The sequence below is a fragment of the Haematobia irritans genome, chromosome 1 (genome assembly GCF_050003625.1).
Source record: "Haematobia irritans isolate KBUSLIRL chromosome 1, ASM5000362v1, whole genome shotgun sequence".
Classification (NCBI taxonomy): Eukaryota; Metazoa; Arthropoda; class Insecta; order Diptera; family Muscidae; genus Haematobia; species Haematobia irritans.
The window spans coordinates 58,599,734-58,618,074 of record NC_134397.1 but is presented as its reverse complement, the minus strand read 5'-3'; the positions used below and the strand labels follow the sequence as shown (position 1 = coordinate 58,618,074).

The 18,341-nt window shown below is 32.1% G+C and overlaps 1 protein-coding gene across 2 annotated transcripts in view; it reads left to right on the top strand.

The window, feature by feature from the left end:
* The window catches only part of LOC142221015 (uncharacterized), a 294,520-nt gene extending 277,068 nt beyond the window's left edge, over positions 1–17,452 (top strand). For both annotated transcript variants that reach the window (XM_075290497.1, XM_075290498.1), the window contains 3 exons: positions 12,987–14,141; positions 14,214–14,515; positions 14,586–17,452. In XM_075290497.1, coding sequence (XP_075146612.1) covers positions 13,301–14,141; positions 14,214–14,515; positions 14,586–16,349 — 2,907 coding nt within the window. In that variant the 5' untranslated portion in view covers positions 12,987–13,300 and the 3' untranslated portion in view covers positions 16,350–17,452. The remainder of the gene's footprint in view (positions 1–12,986; positions 14,142–14,213; positions 14,516–14,585) is intronic.
* Positions 17,453–18,341: the final 889 nt, after the last annotated feature.

The window sequence follows — 18,341 nt, the reverse complement described above, 5'->3', positions numbered from 1 at the left end:
TCCTATTATCTAATTTTTACAGTTTGAAAAACCTGGGTTTGCTGGCACCAAAACAGAACGCCTTAACACACTCAGCCACAAACGCCATTGAACATAAAGCGTCGAAAGGTCAACTCAAATGTTTGTGATATGATCGTAATACGACACCAAGGAATAACATTCTCATTGCTTCTCGAGATGTTCTTTATTAGTGTTCTTTATTAGTATTAGGTTTAAATCTCACCAGCGGCAATTTTTTATCAAATATTTTTCTAAAAAAATATTTTTTTATGTCATGCATCGTTTTTATTTTTTATTTTCGGCATATATTTTCGTCTAAATATATTTTTTCCATTAAAAATCAACAAAAAAATTAAATATTCTCGTAATTTGCAAAACCTTCTCAAAAGAACTTCCATGGAAGCGAAAAAATCAAACGGCACAGGTTCAAATCCCAGCGGGGATGCAATTTATTTTTTTTTAATTATTTTTTTACTTTTTTTTATTAATTTCTATTTTTTTAGTTTTTTATTAGTTTTCTATTTTTTTTTTTTTTTTTTTGTAAAATTTAATTGTACAAAATTTGCACTTAAAATAGCCTGATTGCGTTCTTTCTAATACTTGTCCACAAGTACTGCAGTAGAAAAAAATCATTGGGGGATCCCAAGATGCGCTTTAGAAGACATGTTTGTGCACTTGTCCAAAAGGACTGCATCAGAAGTGGGAAAAAATTATTGGGGGATCCCACGATGCGCTTTAGAAGAAATGTTTGGGGACTTGTCCAAAAGGACTGCATGGGAAGTTGAAAAAAATCGATGGGGGATTCTGGGCTGGTTCATAATCGAGTCATAAATAAGGGTTTTGTGGCCAAATTTGGGAAAATCGGGCAATACATATATATAGGAGCTATATCTAAATCAGAACCGATTTGGATGATATTTGACAGGTTTGGTTGATACCACTGAGGGTTATCTTTTGCTAAATTTGAGTAAGATGAGGTAATAAATAAGGGTTTTGTGGCCAAAATTGGGAAAATCGGGCTATACATATATATGGGAGCTATATCTAAATCTGAACCGATTTCGATGAAATTTTGCACACTTGAATAATGATGAAAAAGATTACTTTGTGCCAAATTTGACGATAATCGGTTAGTAAAAAAGCTCAACGTAGCCCCTTTTGTCGAAATCGGGCGATACATATATATGGGAGCTATATCTAAATTTGATCCGATTTCTTCCAAATACACGCACAGAAAAACCATGTTTGGACATGATTGCCGCATCCATTTAATGCTTATCTAGAGCATGTAATTGCCGCGAAAACCATGTATTTTGTCTGTGTAAAAATAGTTTTCGAGCGGAGAAAAATGTATGGTGGCTATAAGCATTTCAATGGTTCTCAAATACCGCAAACATGTTCTATCATTTAAATGATAACATTTGATACCATTAAATGGTCGGGAAAATCATGTACCTGACCATTCAATTTTTTTACTTTTTTACAGGGAAAAAAGTATTTTTACAGGTTAAGTATAGACATGTCTAGAACCATTACATGGCCATAAAGACCATTTACATTTTTTTCGTGACCATTTAATTTTTTAACTTTTTTGCAGCGAAAAGAATTTTATAAAAACATTGAGCAGGTACACACGATTTTCATTTTGCGCGTCAGTCGTGTGTTGATTGTTTCTCGGAATGGACGGAGAATACGGATTTACTGTGTTTTGTGTTAATTTATTTATTCAGAAGTGGCACGTGGTTTTATGTGAACACAAAAAAGGAAAGTGTAATTGAAAAAAATGTACCTGTTTTTTGTTCAGCATTTTGCTATATGGATCATTTATTTTTATTTGCAGTTAGATGATGGGCACGATGTAAATATGGAATAATTACTTATTGTTAAAATTGAAATAAAATAGAGTGTGTAAAATAATATGATGTTTGCTTGAACGGCATTATAAATACAAATAAACAATGAATTAGTTTATAAATAAATAAAAACAAACAAATAAAGTTAATTTTGTGTTTTCTTTTCTCAAGTGGCGTCCTTTTTTCGACGATGATAAAAGTTTTTCATAAAGATCAAAACATTTTAGGTTGTGACCATGTTCTTTTAACTAGAAGAAAAACATTTTTAATGAATACCATACATTTTAAATCGTGACCATTGTCTTTTCATTCAAACAAAATTCTTTTTATCAATATAATAACATTTTAGATGAGGGCAATTATATTTTTCTTAGAACCATGTTCACTGAGCCAACATGGTTGCAGGTTAAAATGTTACATGGTCGCCGCAAAAATAGTTCCTATCATATTATTTTGCTCTTCGAATATGATTGTGACAATCATGTTTCTTCTCTAGCGTTCGTCCTTATACCCAAAATACACCCTGTACCAAATTCATAAAAATCGGTTAATAATTGCGACCGGTATCCTGCGAACAACAAATACATGGACAGACGGACGGACGGACACCGTCTGTCCATGTATAGATCGACTCAGGAGGTGATTCTGAGTCGATCGGTATATATTTTATGAGGTTTAATATCAATATTTCTGGTAGGCACATTTTTTGGCAGATCAAAGTTATTATACCCTGACCACTATGTGGTTTAGGACGGACGGACGGACACCGTCTGTCCATGTATAGATCGACTCAGGAGGTGATTCTGAGTCGATCGGTATATATTTTATGAGGTTTAATATCAATATTTCTGGTAGGCACATTTTTTGGCAGATCAAAGTTATTATACCCTGACCACTATGTGGTTTAGGGTATAAAAAGTTCTATTAATAAAAATTAAGAAATATACATCTAGATACATTTCAATTCAATTGAAACCAATGAAAAGAAAGAAATTGAAAATCTTAAATCGATTTTACGGTTATTTTTTTTAGTTAATAATCGATCTTGACTTTTCTAGATTTTCATACCTAACTTCAAATAAGCGATTTTCGTTTTATAGCTCTCTCTCTCTGGAAGGCCTGGGAAATAAATTTTTAACCCTTTCACTACCGAAATAAACCTAATGTTAAAAACTTTAATTTTTCTTCTGTTTTTACTTGTACTAACAGCATGTATGTTAGAATAAAAATTGTAATTTTGAGAACCTACCTCAATTACTTCAAGAGCAATATGAGCTTGTTCTGAAAACTTGATTCTTGAATTGTGACCAAATGGCCTTACGAAAATAAGTGCAAAAATACAAAAAAGAACCCGAAACAGTATCAGCTATAGTTTTTGTATGAATGTCCATTTACTAGAAACCTACAGTAGAAAAATTTTCTCAAATTTTCGTATTTTTCGTTCATTGTTAAATAAGTTTATAAAAATGTGTTTTAGTGCTCACTAATATGGAAAATATTTATAGCTTATTTCGATTAAAGCCTCTACTTTAAAATAATATCGAGAAATAAATCGAAACTAAGTGGGAAAATAGAATTTTGTGTCTTTTTCGAATGTCCTTCTAAGTGGACATCGGTAGTGAAAGGGTTAATCCATAATCTCGTTTAGATGAGGTTGGGTCCGATCTCTTTATGTTGCACACTGAATTATTTTATTAAAATTTTGATTATTGTTAACACCCCCAAATATGTGTCCATTGACATATACACCTTAGTACAGCTATTGAACTGGATTAGTATGATACAGGATTTAAAAGTACTCTCAGATCAGTAAACAGATATACATATATTTATTTGTTTTTTTTATACCCTCCATCATAGGATGGGGGTATATTAACTTTGTCATTCCGTTTGTAACACATCGAAATATTGCTCTAAGACCCCATAAAGTATATATATTCTGGGTCGTGGTGAAATTCTGAGTCGATCTAAGCATGTCCGTCCGTCCGTCCGTCTGTTGAAATCACGCTAACTTCCGAAACAAGCTATCCACTTGAAACTTGGCACAAGTAGTTGTCGGATGGTATTGAAAATGGGCCATATCGGTCCACTTTTACGTATAGCCCCCATATAAATGGACCCTCAGATTTGGCTTGTGGAGCCTCTAACAGAAGCATATTTCATCCGATCCGGCTGAAATTTGGTATATGGTGTTGGTATATGGTCTCTAACAACCATGAAAAACTTGGTCCACATCGGTCCATAATTATATATAGCCCCCATACAAAACCGATCCCCAGATTTGGCTTGCGGAGCCTAAAAGAGAAGCAAATTTCATCCGATCCGGCTGAAATTTGGTACATGGTGTTGGTATATGGTCTCTAACAACCGTGCAAAAATTGGTTCACATCGGTCCATAATTATATATAGCCCCCATATAAACCGATTCCAAATTTGGCTTGCGAATCCTCTAAGAGAAGCAAATTTCATCCGATCCGGCTGAAATTTGGTACATGGTGTTAGTAGATGGCCTCTAACAACCATGCAAAAATTGGTCCTCATCGGTCTATAATTATATATAGTCCCCATATAAACCGATCCCCAGATTTGGCTTGCGGAGCCTCTTGGAGGAGTAAAATTCAACCGATCCGGTTGAAATTTGGTACATGATGTTGGTATATAGTCTCTAACAACCATGCAAAAATTGGTCCACATCGGTCTATAATTAACATATAACATATATAGCCCCATATAAACCGATCCCCAAATTTGTCTTGCGGAGCTTCTAAGAGAAGCATATTTCATCCGATCTAGCTGAAATTTGGTACATGATGTTGGTATATAGTCTCTAACAACCATGCAAAAATTGGTCCACATCGGTCAATAATTATATAAAGCCCCCACATAAACCGATCCCCAAATTTGACCACCGGAGCCTCTTGGAGGAGTAAAATTCATCGGATCCGGTTGAAATTTGGTACATGATGTTGGTATATAGTCTCTAACAACCATGCACAAATTGGTCCACATCGGTCCATAATTATATATAGCCCCCATATAAACCCATCCCCAGATTTGACTTGCGGAGCCTCTAAGAGAAGCATATTTCATCCGATATGGCTGAAATTTGGTATATGATGTTGGTATATAGTCTCTAACAACCATGCATAAATTGGTCCACATGGGTCTATAATTATATATAACCCCCATATAAACCGATCCCCAGATTTGGCTTGCGGAGCCTCTAAGAGAAGCATATTTCATCCCATCTGGCTGAAATTTGGTACATGATGTTGTTATATAGTCTCTAATAACCATGCAAAAATTGGCCCACATCGGTCAATAATTATATATAGCCCCCATATAAACCGATCCCCAGATTTGACCTCCGAAACCTCTTGGCGAAGTAAAATTCATCCGATCCGGTTGTGGTGTTAGTATATGGTCTCTAATAACCATTCAAAAATTGGTCCATATCGGTCCATAATTATATATAGCCCCCATATAAACCGATGCCCAAATTTGACTTCCGGAGCCTCTTGAAGGAGTAAAATTCATCCGATCCGGTTGAAATTTGGTACATGTCGCTAGTGTATGACCGTTAACAACCATGCCAAAATTGGTACGTATCGATAGCCCCAATTAAACCGACCCCCAATAACAGAAAACTCACAATTACCACTCGAGCCAAAAATAATCTACCAAAATTTTATTGCCATAGAAAATTTTATCAAAATTTTATATTTCTATAGAAAATTTTGTCAATATTTTATGTCATTAGGAAATTTTGTCAAAATATAATTTCTATACAAAATTTTGTCAAAAATTTATTTCTTTAGAAAATTTTGTCAAAATTTTATTTGTATAGAAAATTTTGTCAGAATTTTATTTCTGTAGTAAATTTTGTCAAAATGTTATTCCTATTGAAAATTTAGGAAGCATTTCATAGTTGGAGTGGAATATTTTGCAAAATCTTCCAAAACATGAATCTACCAAACTGTAAAAAATCTGCCATTCTTGGTAGGCTCGTGTTCATAATTGTATATAGCCCCCATATAAAGCGACCCCCATATTTCAATTTTGGCTCTATAATTACAGCACAAAAGTTCATATCGGTTCGTAATTATTTCTTTCCTATATATACCGGTCAAGAAATTAATATATATGTATTTAATCGACCTTTCTTTTGTCTCCTATATATCCCGCATGGACTAACTTACAATTAAGAAGATGATGTTAAGAAGTTTTAAGATGCCTTGCCATCGGCCGCAACCTAAGTAATTTAATTATGGATGACCGTCTTTAGTAGAAGTTTCTACGCAATCCATGGTGGAGGGTACACAAGATTCGACCGCCCCATATTTGGGTTCCTGAGGTCCATATTCACTACGCCCTTATTTAGCTATATTGTTGAATCCATAATACCTCACTTTAGGCAATAATTAATCTCCCAAAAAGTAAAGCTTATTTATTTATCTGCATAATTTTTAAAATTTTTGCACTCACCATAAAATAAGGATTTTATTTAATGAGAAATAAATACTGAATACAATATGACCTCTTACTTCAACACATCAATTCTTTTGGAAGTTTAGATTTAAAATATTTCTAACCAGAAAAAAACGTTTCATAAGCTCTGATTATTTTCCAAAAATTAAAGCTTATTCATTTATCTGTAAAGATTTCAAAATTCTATTTATTGTTCAATATATAGTCGAAAGGTCAAACCTCCTACCCACTATCCTACACTACCCATTTTCTAGGCACATCTTTTGCACACACAATAAATTGAGGTTTTTATTAAAGGAAAAATAAGTACAAAATACAATATGATATAGTATTTCAGCATATCAATTCATTTGGCAGTTTAGATCTAAAATTATTTCTAAAAAGAAAAAAAGCATTGTATTGATTATATTCCCAAAATGTGATGCATAATTTTGAAGGTTTAAAATTTTATTTGTCTTAGGGTTCATGTTCACACTGAAATGTCGCCCCATATTTGGGTTCCTGGGATCCGTATTAATAACGACCTTATTTAGCTTTATATTTGCATCCATTATACCTCACTTTAGTAAAAAAAATTAATCTCCCAAAAACTTCACTCTTGTTTCTATGATTTTTTTTTTAATTCATATAAATGCTTATGAATATAAACACATGTCACGAATTTTCTAAATTAAAATATAATTCCCATCTCTACCATGATAACATGCATGCAAAATAAAAACGGAGAGTGAACAAATGTCAACATTTTGCATGAAAGGAAAATTCCATTATGTGTGTTTGTTCAAGTGTAGTTCCTCATTCTTTTTGAAATTTACTTTATAATAATATACGCGTATAATTTATTTACGTACTTACTTATTTATTTATTTTATCTTCCCAAATAGTTATTTTATAATAACACCACAATAATAAAACATACTCAAAATATATAATACTATATATAAAAAAAGTAAATCAACAATAGCGATATCATTATTTAGATGAACTCATTTAAGAATTTTCAATAGAAATTTTAATAATATTTTGTAGATAGATGAACCTATTCATACACCTCCAAAAACCGCTTTTATAACATATACTCCCAAACATATTCTGTTTCAAACATACATATTTTCAATATAATGTTGCACCTTAGATATACACTGGTAGAAAAAAAAATTTAATGATTTTTTTTGTACATTGAACATCCAAACATATAGTTCTGTCTTGGCACTGAATAACATCTTTTTATTTCCGTGCGTAAAAAATAAAATGAGAGTTCAATGTTTTTCGACACCTGAAGAAGCAGAATGCATATTTTGGAGATACCTCATGCGCTTTACAGACTATCAGTTATTCCGGACGACAGTGCTCGTGTCGAACATATCCCATATATTGTGCACATTATAAGTTAAGTCCGAAGGCATAATCGATACAGATGCATGTTTATGGGATCGATAACACATTTACCGATTATTTAGTCATCGCCGACAAGTCGTATCGATCTGACACACTGTAAGATTCTTTACAAACACCGACATTCCGTCCGGAATAACTGATAGTATGTAAAGCGCATTAATCAGAGTGGCTTTGACAAATGGTTCAAAGTGCTTCGATAATTGGTTCAAACGCATGCAAAAGTGTGTAGAACTTATATTTAAAAAAAAAATAATAATAATAAATAATAATAATTATAATAATAATAAAGCGATTTTCGATGATTAATATATATGACAAAAAAATATTTGGTAGATAATTTCTTGTCATTTAACATTTAAATATAATTTCGGTCATATGGCCACCAAGACTATTTTGCATAAAGATCATTCTGGAGGTCCAATTTTCGTATTTCAGCAATGACACTTTTAATATTGTTTCAATATGTCCGTCTTTTTGAAACTTGGACCAAAGTTGACCGATTTGCTTGAAATTGTCAGTGAAGGTTGGGGTTGGCATCTAGACAAAGATCCGATACCTTATTTTTCGATATGTGGTCGCGGAGGGGGTCTCCCTTTTGTCGGACTTTTTTTAAGTACTGTGAATAAACTAACATTCTCTGATTTACTTGAGATTTACAGAGAACATGCGGTGAGGTTATGAAATTAATACTGGGTACCTGATGTGTTCATATTTGGACGGGGAGGGGGGACCTCCTCTTGGTCGACTTTTTGAAAATTGGAATAAAATTATCCGATTAGCTTGAAATTTTCAGGGAAGGTTGAAGGGGGCTTCTAGACAAAGAGCGGCTACTTTATTTTTCGATATTTGGTCGGGGAGGACCTCCTCTTTGCCCGACTTTTTTTTAAAGTATACACTGAAAAAACAGTGAACCCACCGCGAAGAAAACATTTTGTTAATTTTAGAAAATTTTCCATATTTTTAGACGATATCATAAAAATAAGTAAATATTTTTCGACAAATTCAAGAAAATTTATTCGACGTAAATAATTTTTTTTGTCACTTGTTAAAGAAAATTTTGTAGTTCGTAGGAAAAAATTGGAGTTCAAAATAGCAAGAATATCTTTAATGACATACGAAGTTCATGATGGACGCATTTGTAGAAAATCTTACAAATTTAAAGAAATAACTAACTATTTGGAGAGAAATACGAATTTAGTAAATCTTTATGATTAATTTGTGTATAATTTTTTTCTCGTTTTTTTAGTTCATTTAACTAATGTACACAAAAAATTATTAGAGTAACGGAAATAATTCCATGAACTAAAATAAAGTTAATTTGGCTTTAGTGAAATAGAGAGTTTACATTTTTTTGAGTGTATTGAAAACAAAACTAAAATTCTCCGACTGAAATTTTACGGAAAACTTTATGTAAATTGGAAAAGTCATAACCTTTCCAATTTACTTGAAATTTACAGTGGACGTGGAGAGAGGTCATGAAATTAATATTGGATATCGATTCTGTGATATTTGGATTGGAAGATGGCCTCCCCTTGTCCTGCTTTTTGAAAATTGGGCTTATAATTTGCTTGATATTTTCTGGAACGTCTACACAAGATACGCTACATTAATTTTCGATATTTGGTCGGGGAGGGGGAACCTCCTCTAAAACTGAAAAAAAACTAAAATCCTCAAGTTTTCTTGAAATTTACAAAGGCCTTGGGGGATGATTATGAAATATGGTTTTGTTTATGTATTTCGACGGGGAGGGAACCTTCTTCTTGCCACACACTTGAAGAAAAGTTTCTAAATGTTCTTGGAATTTTCAGAAAAGGTTAAAGGTGCTATCCACTTCTGTCTATATTTTATCGGGGAAAGTGACGTCCCTTAAAAAAAATAGAGCAAAATTTAACCCTCTCCGATCTACTTGAAATTTACAGTGAACGTGGGAGGATGTGATTAAATTAATACGGGGTACATGATTTTTCGATTGGGAATAGTGAAATAAATTTTGTCGATTTACTTGGAATTTGGGGTACATAATGGGGTACATGATTTTCCGATGTCTGGTCGGGTTGGAGCGAAGGTGGGGACAGGGTTCCCTTTTGTCTGATTTTGTGAAAATTGAAAGTAGAGGGTTGTCCGTAAATGGGAATTCGGTACATAATTTTATGATTTTTGCACAGACTTCTGCGAGACTTTTCTAAGTTAAGTAACATAACGTTGAGGGTGCATCATTTTCCGGTATATGTTCGGGAATGACATGTTCTCCGCGTCCAAGATTTTAACAAATGTTTATGTTGTAAATTTTTTAAGTACTTTTACTTTTTCCGAATTTTTGGACGGGAAACAGTGATTATTTGTTTGTTGTTGAAATATAACGCTTAATTTTCCTGTATATTGAGGAAATGAAGAAAATGAAATAAAATTCACAGGAAATGAAGAAGATTGTCCAACTACTTGAATACACAACATACTTTTAAAAATTTTTGGAAAGGGAACACCCTCTCCCAGACTCTCTTAAGATGGACCGTTATACATCTGCATATTCGCCGTATTTCTGTATATAAACGAAAGTTGTCCGATTTGTGTGAAAGAATTAAAATGTTTTCGAATTTGTTTTCAGCTCGAAGGATATGGCTGACTAAGTTAAAGTAAAATGTCCTCCCCCCGAAAACCTTTTGCACACACAATAAAGTGTGGTTTTTATTAAAGGATAAATAAATACTGAATACAATATGACCTGTTACTTTAACACATCAATTCTTTTGGAAGTTTAAATTTAAAATATTTCTTAAAAAAGAAAGTTTCATGAGTTCTGATTATTTTCCAAAAATTAATTAAAGCTTATTTATATATATGCATAATTTTAAAGATTTAAAATTCTAATTTATTTTTCAACATATCCACGAAATCTCTGACCCACTATTTCACACTTTTCCAACCTCGAAAACTTAACCTTTTCTAGACAGATCTTTTGCACACACAATAAAATTTTGTTTTTATTAAAGAGAAAATAAATACTGAATATAATATGACCTGTTACTTCAACACATCAATTATTTTGGAAGTTTAAATTTAAAATATTTCTAAAAAGAAAAAAAAAGACAACGTTTAATGAGCTTTGATTATTTTCCAAAATTTAAAGCTTATTTATTTATCTGCATAATTTTAAAGATTTAAAGTTCTCTTTATTCTTAATATATCGGCGAAAGACCAAAATCTCTGATCCGCTATGTCACACTTCTCCTCTCCCGAAAACCTTTTGCACACACAATAAAGTGTGGTTTTCATTAAAGGAGAAATAAATACTGAAAACAATATGACCTTTTACTTCAACACATCAATTCTTTTGGAAGTTTAGGTTTAAAATTATTTATAAAAAGAAAAAACTAAAAAAACTTTCATGAGCTTTAATTATTTCCCAAATATTAAAGCTTATTTATTAATCTGCTACATTTTTTAGATTTAAAGTTCTATTTATTTTTCAACATATCGAAGGTCTAAATCCCTGCCCTTTTATGTCACACTTTTCCTACCTCAAAAACCTAAACCTTTTATAGTGCACATCTTTTGCACACACAATAAACTTATGTTGTTATTAAAGGGGAGATAAATACTGAATACCATGTGAGCAATTATTTCAACATATCAATTCGTTTGGGAATTTAAATTTAAAACATTGCAATATATCTATGCTTTACATATTTAAATTAAAAGAAAAATGTTTCAAAAGCATTGATTGTTTCCCAAAAAACAAAGCTTATTTATTTATCTGCATAATTTTTAAAATTTAAAAACTCACTATGTCAAACTTCTCCTCCGCCGAAAACCTTTGGCACACACAATAAAATAAGGATTTTATTTAAAGGGAAATAAATACTGAATATAATATGACCTTTTACTTCAACGCATCATTTATTTTGGTAGTTTAGATATAAAATATTTCAAAAAAGAAACAAAAAAAAAGTTTCATGAGCTTTTCCAAAAATTAAAGCTTATTAATTTATATTTTATTCTTTTCTTTATTTCGACAAAAGGTCAAAATCTCTGACCCACTATGTCACACTTTTCCTATCTCGAAAACTTAAATCGTTTCTAGGCACATCTTTTGCACACACATTAAATTTATGTTTTTATTAAAAGAGAAATAAATACAAAATGCAATATGACCAATTAATTCAACATATCAATTATTTTGGCAGTTTAGATTTAAAATTATTTCTAAAAAAAACTCACAATAAAATATTTTTTTAAGAGGAAGTAAATACTGAATACAATATGACTTTTTCCTTCAATACATCAATTGTTTTGGTAGTTTAGATTTAAAATATTTCTAAAAAGAAACAAAAAAAACGTTTCATGAACTCTCCAAAAATTAAAGCTTATTAATTTATCTGCATAAAATTTTAAATTCTTTTCTTTTAATTCTTAATATATCGACAAAAGGTCAAAATCTCTGACCCACTATGTCACACTTTACCTACCTCGAAAATTTAAATCTTTTCTAGGTACATCTTTTGCACACACAATTAATTTATGTTGTTATTAAAAGAGAAATAAATGCTGCATACAATATGGCAGTTTAGATTTAAAATTATTTCTAAAAAAAAAAACTCACAATAAAATAAGGATTTTATTTAAGGGGAAATAAATACTGAATACAATATGGCTTTTTCCTTCAATACATCAATTTTTTTGGAAGTTTAGATTTAAAATAGTTCTAAAAAGAAACAAAAAAAAAACGTTTCGTGAGCTCTCCAACAATTAAAGCTTATTAATTTATCTTTTATTCTTTTCTTTATTTCGCCAAATGGTCAAAATCTCTGACCCACTACGTCACACTTTTCCTACCTCGAAAACTTAAATCTTTTCTAGGCACACATTTGCACACACAATAAATTTATGTTGTTATTAAAAGAGAAATAAATGCTGAATACAATATGACCAATAAATTCAACATATCAATTCGTTTGGCAATTTAGAATTAAAATTATTTCTAAAAAGAAAAATAAACGTTTCATAACAATTGATTATTTTCTCAAAAAGTACAATTTTTTTTTATTTATTTGCATAATTTTGAAGGTTTAAAATTTTAGTTATTTTTCAATTATTTCCTTGAAATCTTCAGAAAATTTCTTAACAATCTACCGGCATTAATCAATGCCCTTTTTCTGTATACATATTTACTTTAATGTTTATAACCATGGCGAGCTTTAATATTTAATTTACTCAATTTATTTTTTCTTTTATTTTCTCTATTTACAGAATGTCAAAATTAATTTGCAATCATTTTGCATGCTTGGTAAAACCTTGCCATTATTATGAGGAGTAATGCAATAACTGAAACAATTTATATTGGATCAACAATTATACACTTGTGCTAACAATCCGGGCAAATAAAGGAAATTCGAAATCGAACCAGTTGGTGGGCCAAGATTTTGTAATAAAGTAAATAACCCTATCAGAAGAAGTTAAAAAGAAAACGAAGGGTGTTAAGGAGGAATAAACTCCTCCTAGACAATAAATTTAAGGTGCATCTGAAAAAATATTGCTAGTAATATATTATTTTTCACAAGAAAATGGATGTCACATCTGTAGACCAAAAAGCCAATGGCATTATACCAACATCCCATGATGAAGTGGATTTCGTTAAAGTACAAACACAAACAAATAATTTTACCAACAACAATAATTGCTTGCTGAATGAAACTAAAGGTTATGCAAATTTCAAAACAGATGCAATTCAAATACCAAAAAATCAAAATGCCAAAGTGCCTAAGGATCGCATGTCCTTGTTTAGTTTTTCGAAAAAATCAACGGTAAAGCCAACCGATTTGGTAACAGAAAAAGAAGAGAAAGCACAGGGAACCACAGAGAAGAGTTTATCTTGCCAGCAACCACCAGTGCCCATTGGAACACCACCAAGACCTAAGAAATTTGCGAAGAGCTCTTCATTGTCTCGCCTCTTGGGTAATACGTATAATGCCAAAAAATTTGAGAAAAATGAAAAGAAATTATCCGAAGGAAAATTCAATACATTTGGTGGTCGTCAACGCTCCAATGGTCCCTATTTGGAGCGTTTCAAACATTATGCCAAAGAAGAAGGTGATGAGTCAGGAGGATCTATCATCAGCATTACAACACCACCACCACCAGCAGTAGCAGCATCAGCATCAGTACCCATTAGCAAGACCAAAAATGAGGATAAATCAAAATGCGATACTTTGGATAGACACTTAATGGCTTTGGAACATTTCCAAGAGAGACGTACAGGAGATTTAAGCTCCAAGGCTATGCGTACTATATCCCGGGGTCTAGGCAAACTATGGTGGAAAAGAACCCATAGTATAGAAATCAGCACACCGGATCCAGAGTTCAAGGTCTCCTATTTGGGCAACGTCTTAACAGGTTGGGCCAAAGGTATGTGGGTCGAAAAAACGACAGGATTATTATTTTATAGCCCTTGTTTTAATTTTGTAAATTTTTTTCCAGGTGAAGGTTGTGTGGAAAAACAATTAAACACCCTTTGGCGCAATTATACCCAAAATACTAAACCTGATGTTATAATGCGCCTGAAAGTATGTGCTTCAGGCCTTAAGGCCACCACCCGTCAACACGGACTAACTGAATACTGGGCCAATCGCATTACCCATTGCTGTGCACCAAAGAACTATCCCAGAGTCTTCTGTTGGATTTATCGTCATGAGGGAAGAAAACTAAAACATGAACTACGTTGTCATGCTGTCTTGTGTAGCAAAGAGAAACAAGTTCAGGAAATCTGTGATACTTTAAAGGTAAATCCTTCGGGGAATAGACATATCTTCTTTGACCTTGTAGAGTAATTTTTTGTTTTCTTTTTTTCAGGCTAATCTCGAACGTGCTCTGCGTGAATTTAAACGTGAAAAAATTCTCAAACAGAATGCCCGTCTTAGTTTGGCCAATGCTGTGTATGATAATCCAAGTTTACCAAGACGCAAAATCTTACTAAGTGTGGGAAGCAATAATTATCGGCCTCCTTTGGAACGTTCCAAATCAGCTCCCAAACTAATGGCCATTGAGGAAGCCATAGGCGAAGAGGGCGAAGAGGCTGAAGAGACCAATGAACCTGAAATGAAACCCTGCTGTCAAAAGGATTCTCTATATCCAGCCATGACTTTGGGTCGCAGACGTTGTCGTCGTGGCCATTCGATAAGACGGACTGGTCAAGCCAGACCTGTTAGTTTTAATCTTACAGCTGGAGGTCAACAACAGCATTCGTGCTGCAATAGCCTGGGATCGTGTAAAGAAACTCAAACTACCACAGATCAAAATAGCCCCGTAACTGAGCAAACACCGGATGAGGAAACACGAATCCATTATGGCTCAGATGATTCCGATGATTTTGAGAAAATCCTCAAACACAATAACTACGATAGCAATGCCTCATTGGCCAATGAGTTAATGCCTTATTTTGAGAGTCAATTGCATTTGAATTCCACCAACAGTTGCAGTTTAAGTGACCTACGAGAAATGCATCATGAATCCGAAGAATCTGGTCCTCTCAGCCTTTTGGCCACCATCAATATTGATCCCAATGCTGATCCCATCAATGATTTCAATCCCAATCACCAAACCAATCAAATCCCAGCCAATGATTCAAATACCCAAAGACCCGAAGGAAAGGACCAAGAGGATCATTTCGACAGTGTGGCCCTTAGACGATCTGGCGTATGCAGTGATGGAGAAGATGATTTTCTGGGTGAAGAAGAAGATGATATATATTTCCGCCAAGCAGCTATACTCAATATGTTACATCGTCATTCTATGCGTAAAATGGCCAATTTATCATTGAGCAGTGATGAGGGTAGCAGTAGTTTGGAAACCAATACCGGTGTTCGAGATACAGATCATATTGCTGCGGTGCGTTATAAACATCAACAACAATCTTCCATATCATCGGATACCTCTTCGGTCTCTTGCTCAATGGCCAATCATCAATCCGCCGGAGGGGAGGTAGGAACCCCTTCGACTGCTAAACGTAATCAAATAAACAATGATAGTGCTGATGAAGGTTCTATATCGAGTGGTTGTGAAACAGCTAGCACTGTTACTCAAAATCAAGATGATTTATCTTTACAATTCCATCATGGAGTAGCACATCAACTTAGTCTTCCTCCACATCCCTCATATACAGATGGTGATTTGGAAATTTCATCTTTAGAATCGACGCACCTTACCACTGAGGATTTGTATAAAAATTTACAAAATCGCAATAATAGTGATGCTGCCACCACATTCAGCAGTTCTAGTTCAATAACCCTCAAAATGGATTCATCTCCTACGAATTCTATGAAAGATCTGGATACGATTACCAATGATGCGATTACAGAAAATCCTAGTGCAGGTGCAGGTAATACGGCAAATACAAATCGTCCCAGACGAACCAGACGACAGAGAGATGTCAAACCCGATTCCGATTCGGAATGTAGTGATGAATCTGGCTATGTAGAATATCAAGAAAAGGAGAAAAGTAATAACCGAAAATTGGAACAACCAAAGCCACAAGTACCGATAAAGCCTCAAGTACCACCAAAACCCATGCCTCGAAGATTTATCAATACACAAAGCAAGAATACTACAACAGTTTAAAATCTGCGAAGGAAGGAGAAAATTGCAATAGCTTCTTCCCATATTCTAAAAAGGCTTGTGAACTTTCATTTTGTAAATGATTCTATGAATTTTCATAAGGACCCATAAAGCCTTCATTTAATGGTTAGTCGCTGCACACAAGAAAAAATTTACAATTTTCTGAAACTACGGGCAATAGTAATAGAAATTCCATTTGCTTTAATTTAATAACAATTCACTAGATTTTTTTTTTAAATTGCTTTATTATTTATGTATTATATTTTTGAATTTAAATTCTTGCAATATTAGGCTTGAGATTCCATCTATGAATTTTCTTAGGACCCATTCATTTAATGGTCAAATCTTTGCACACAAGAAAAAGTTTACAATTTTCTGAAACTAGGAGCAATAGTTAGAGAAATTCACTTTGTTTTATTTTAAAATCAATTCATTAGATTTTTTAAAATTTCATTATAATTTCTGTCTTATATTTTTAAATTCATATTTGTTGAAACATTAGGCTACCAAATATTAACCATTTTTTTAACGTTTTGTCTTTGCACACAAGAAAATATTAACGATTTTCCGAAACTAGGGGCAATAGTAATAGAAATTCCATTTGTTTTAATTTAATAACAATTAATTAGACCTTTTGAAATCACATAATTCATAAACTTAAAATTTTGAATTGAAATTGTTGAAACTTTATGCTTGAAATTTCATTATATCTGGCATTTAATCAATAACCATTTATTTAATGCTTAGTCTTTGCACACAAGAAAATATTTACGATTTTCTGAAACTAGAGGCAATATTAAAAGAAATTCTCGATAGCTGATGGCCTTAGCAGCCAATGCTACTTTCCCTTTTCTTTTTTATCATACATTTACTGTATGATTAAAATAAACAATAAATAAATAAATAAAAGAAATTCTATTGCTTTTAATTTAATAACAACTCACTTGATTTTTTAAAATGGCTTTATTATGTATGTCTTATATTTTTGAATTTAAATTGTTGCAATATTAGGCTTGAGATTCCATCTATGAATTTTCTTAGGATCCATTCATTTAATGGTCAAATCTTTACACACAAGATAATGTTAACGATTTTCTGAAACCAGGGGCAATTTCTATAACTAATTCACTTTGTTTTATTTTAAAATAAATTTATTAGATTTTTTAAAATTGCATTACATTTTATGTCTTATATTTTTGAATTCAAATTTGTTGAAATATTAGACTAAAGACTCCAAATATTAACCATTTTTTTAAAGCTTTGTCTTTGCACACAGGAAAATGTTAACGATTTTCTAAAATTAAGGGCAATAGTAATCGAAATGCACTTTGTTTTATTTTAATATCAATTCAGTAGATTTTTTAAAATTGCATTATATTTTCTCTCTTATATTTTTGAATTCAAATTGTTAAATTATTAGTCTATAGACTCCAAATATTATCCATTTTTTTAAAGCTTAGTCTTTGCAAACAAGAAAAATTTTACAATTTTCTGAAACTAGGGACAATATTAATCGAAATTCACTTTATTTTATTTTAAAATCAATTCATTAGATTTTTTAAAATCGCATTATAATTTCAAATTGTTGAATTATTAATCTATAGACTCCAAATATTAACCATTTTTTTTAAAGCTTAGTCTTTGCACACAAGATAAAGTTTACGATTTTCTGAAACTAGGGGCAATAGTAATAGAAGTTCAATTTGTTTTGTTTTAATAACAATTCATTAGATTTTTTTAAATCATGTTATAATTTTAAAAATTAGAATTGAATTGAAAAATTTTTGAACTAGGGACAATATTAATCGAAATTCACTTTGTTTTATTTTAAAATCAATTCATTAGGTTTTTTAAAATCGCATTATAATTTCTGTCCTATATTTTCGAATTCAAAATGTTGAATTATTAGTCTATAGACTCCAAATATTAACCATTTTTTAAAGATTAGTCTTTGCACACAAAAAAAAGTTTACGATTTTCTGAAACTAGGGGCAA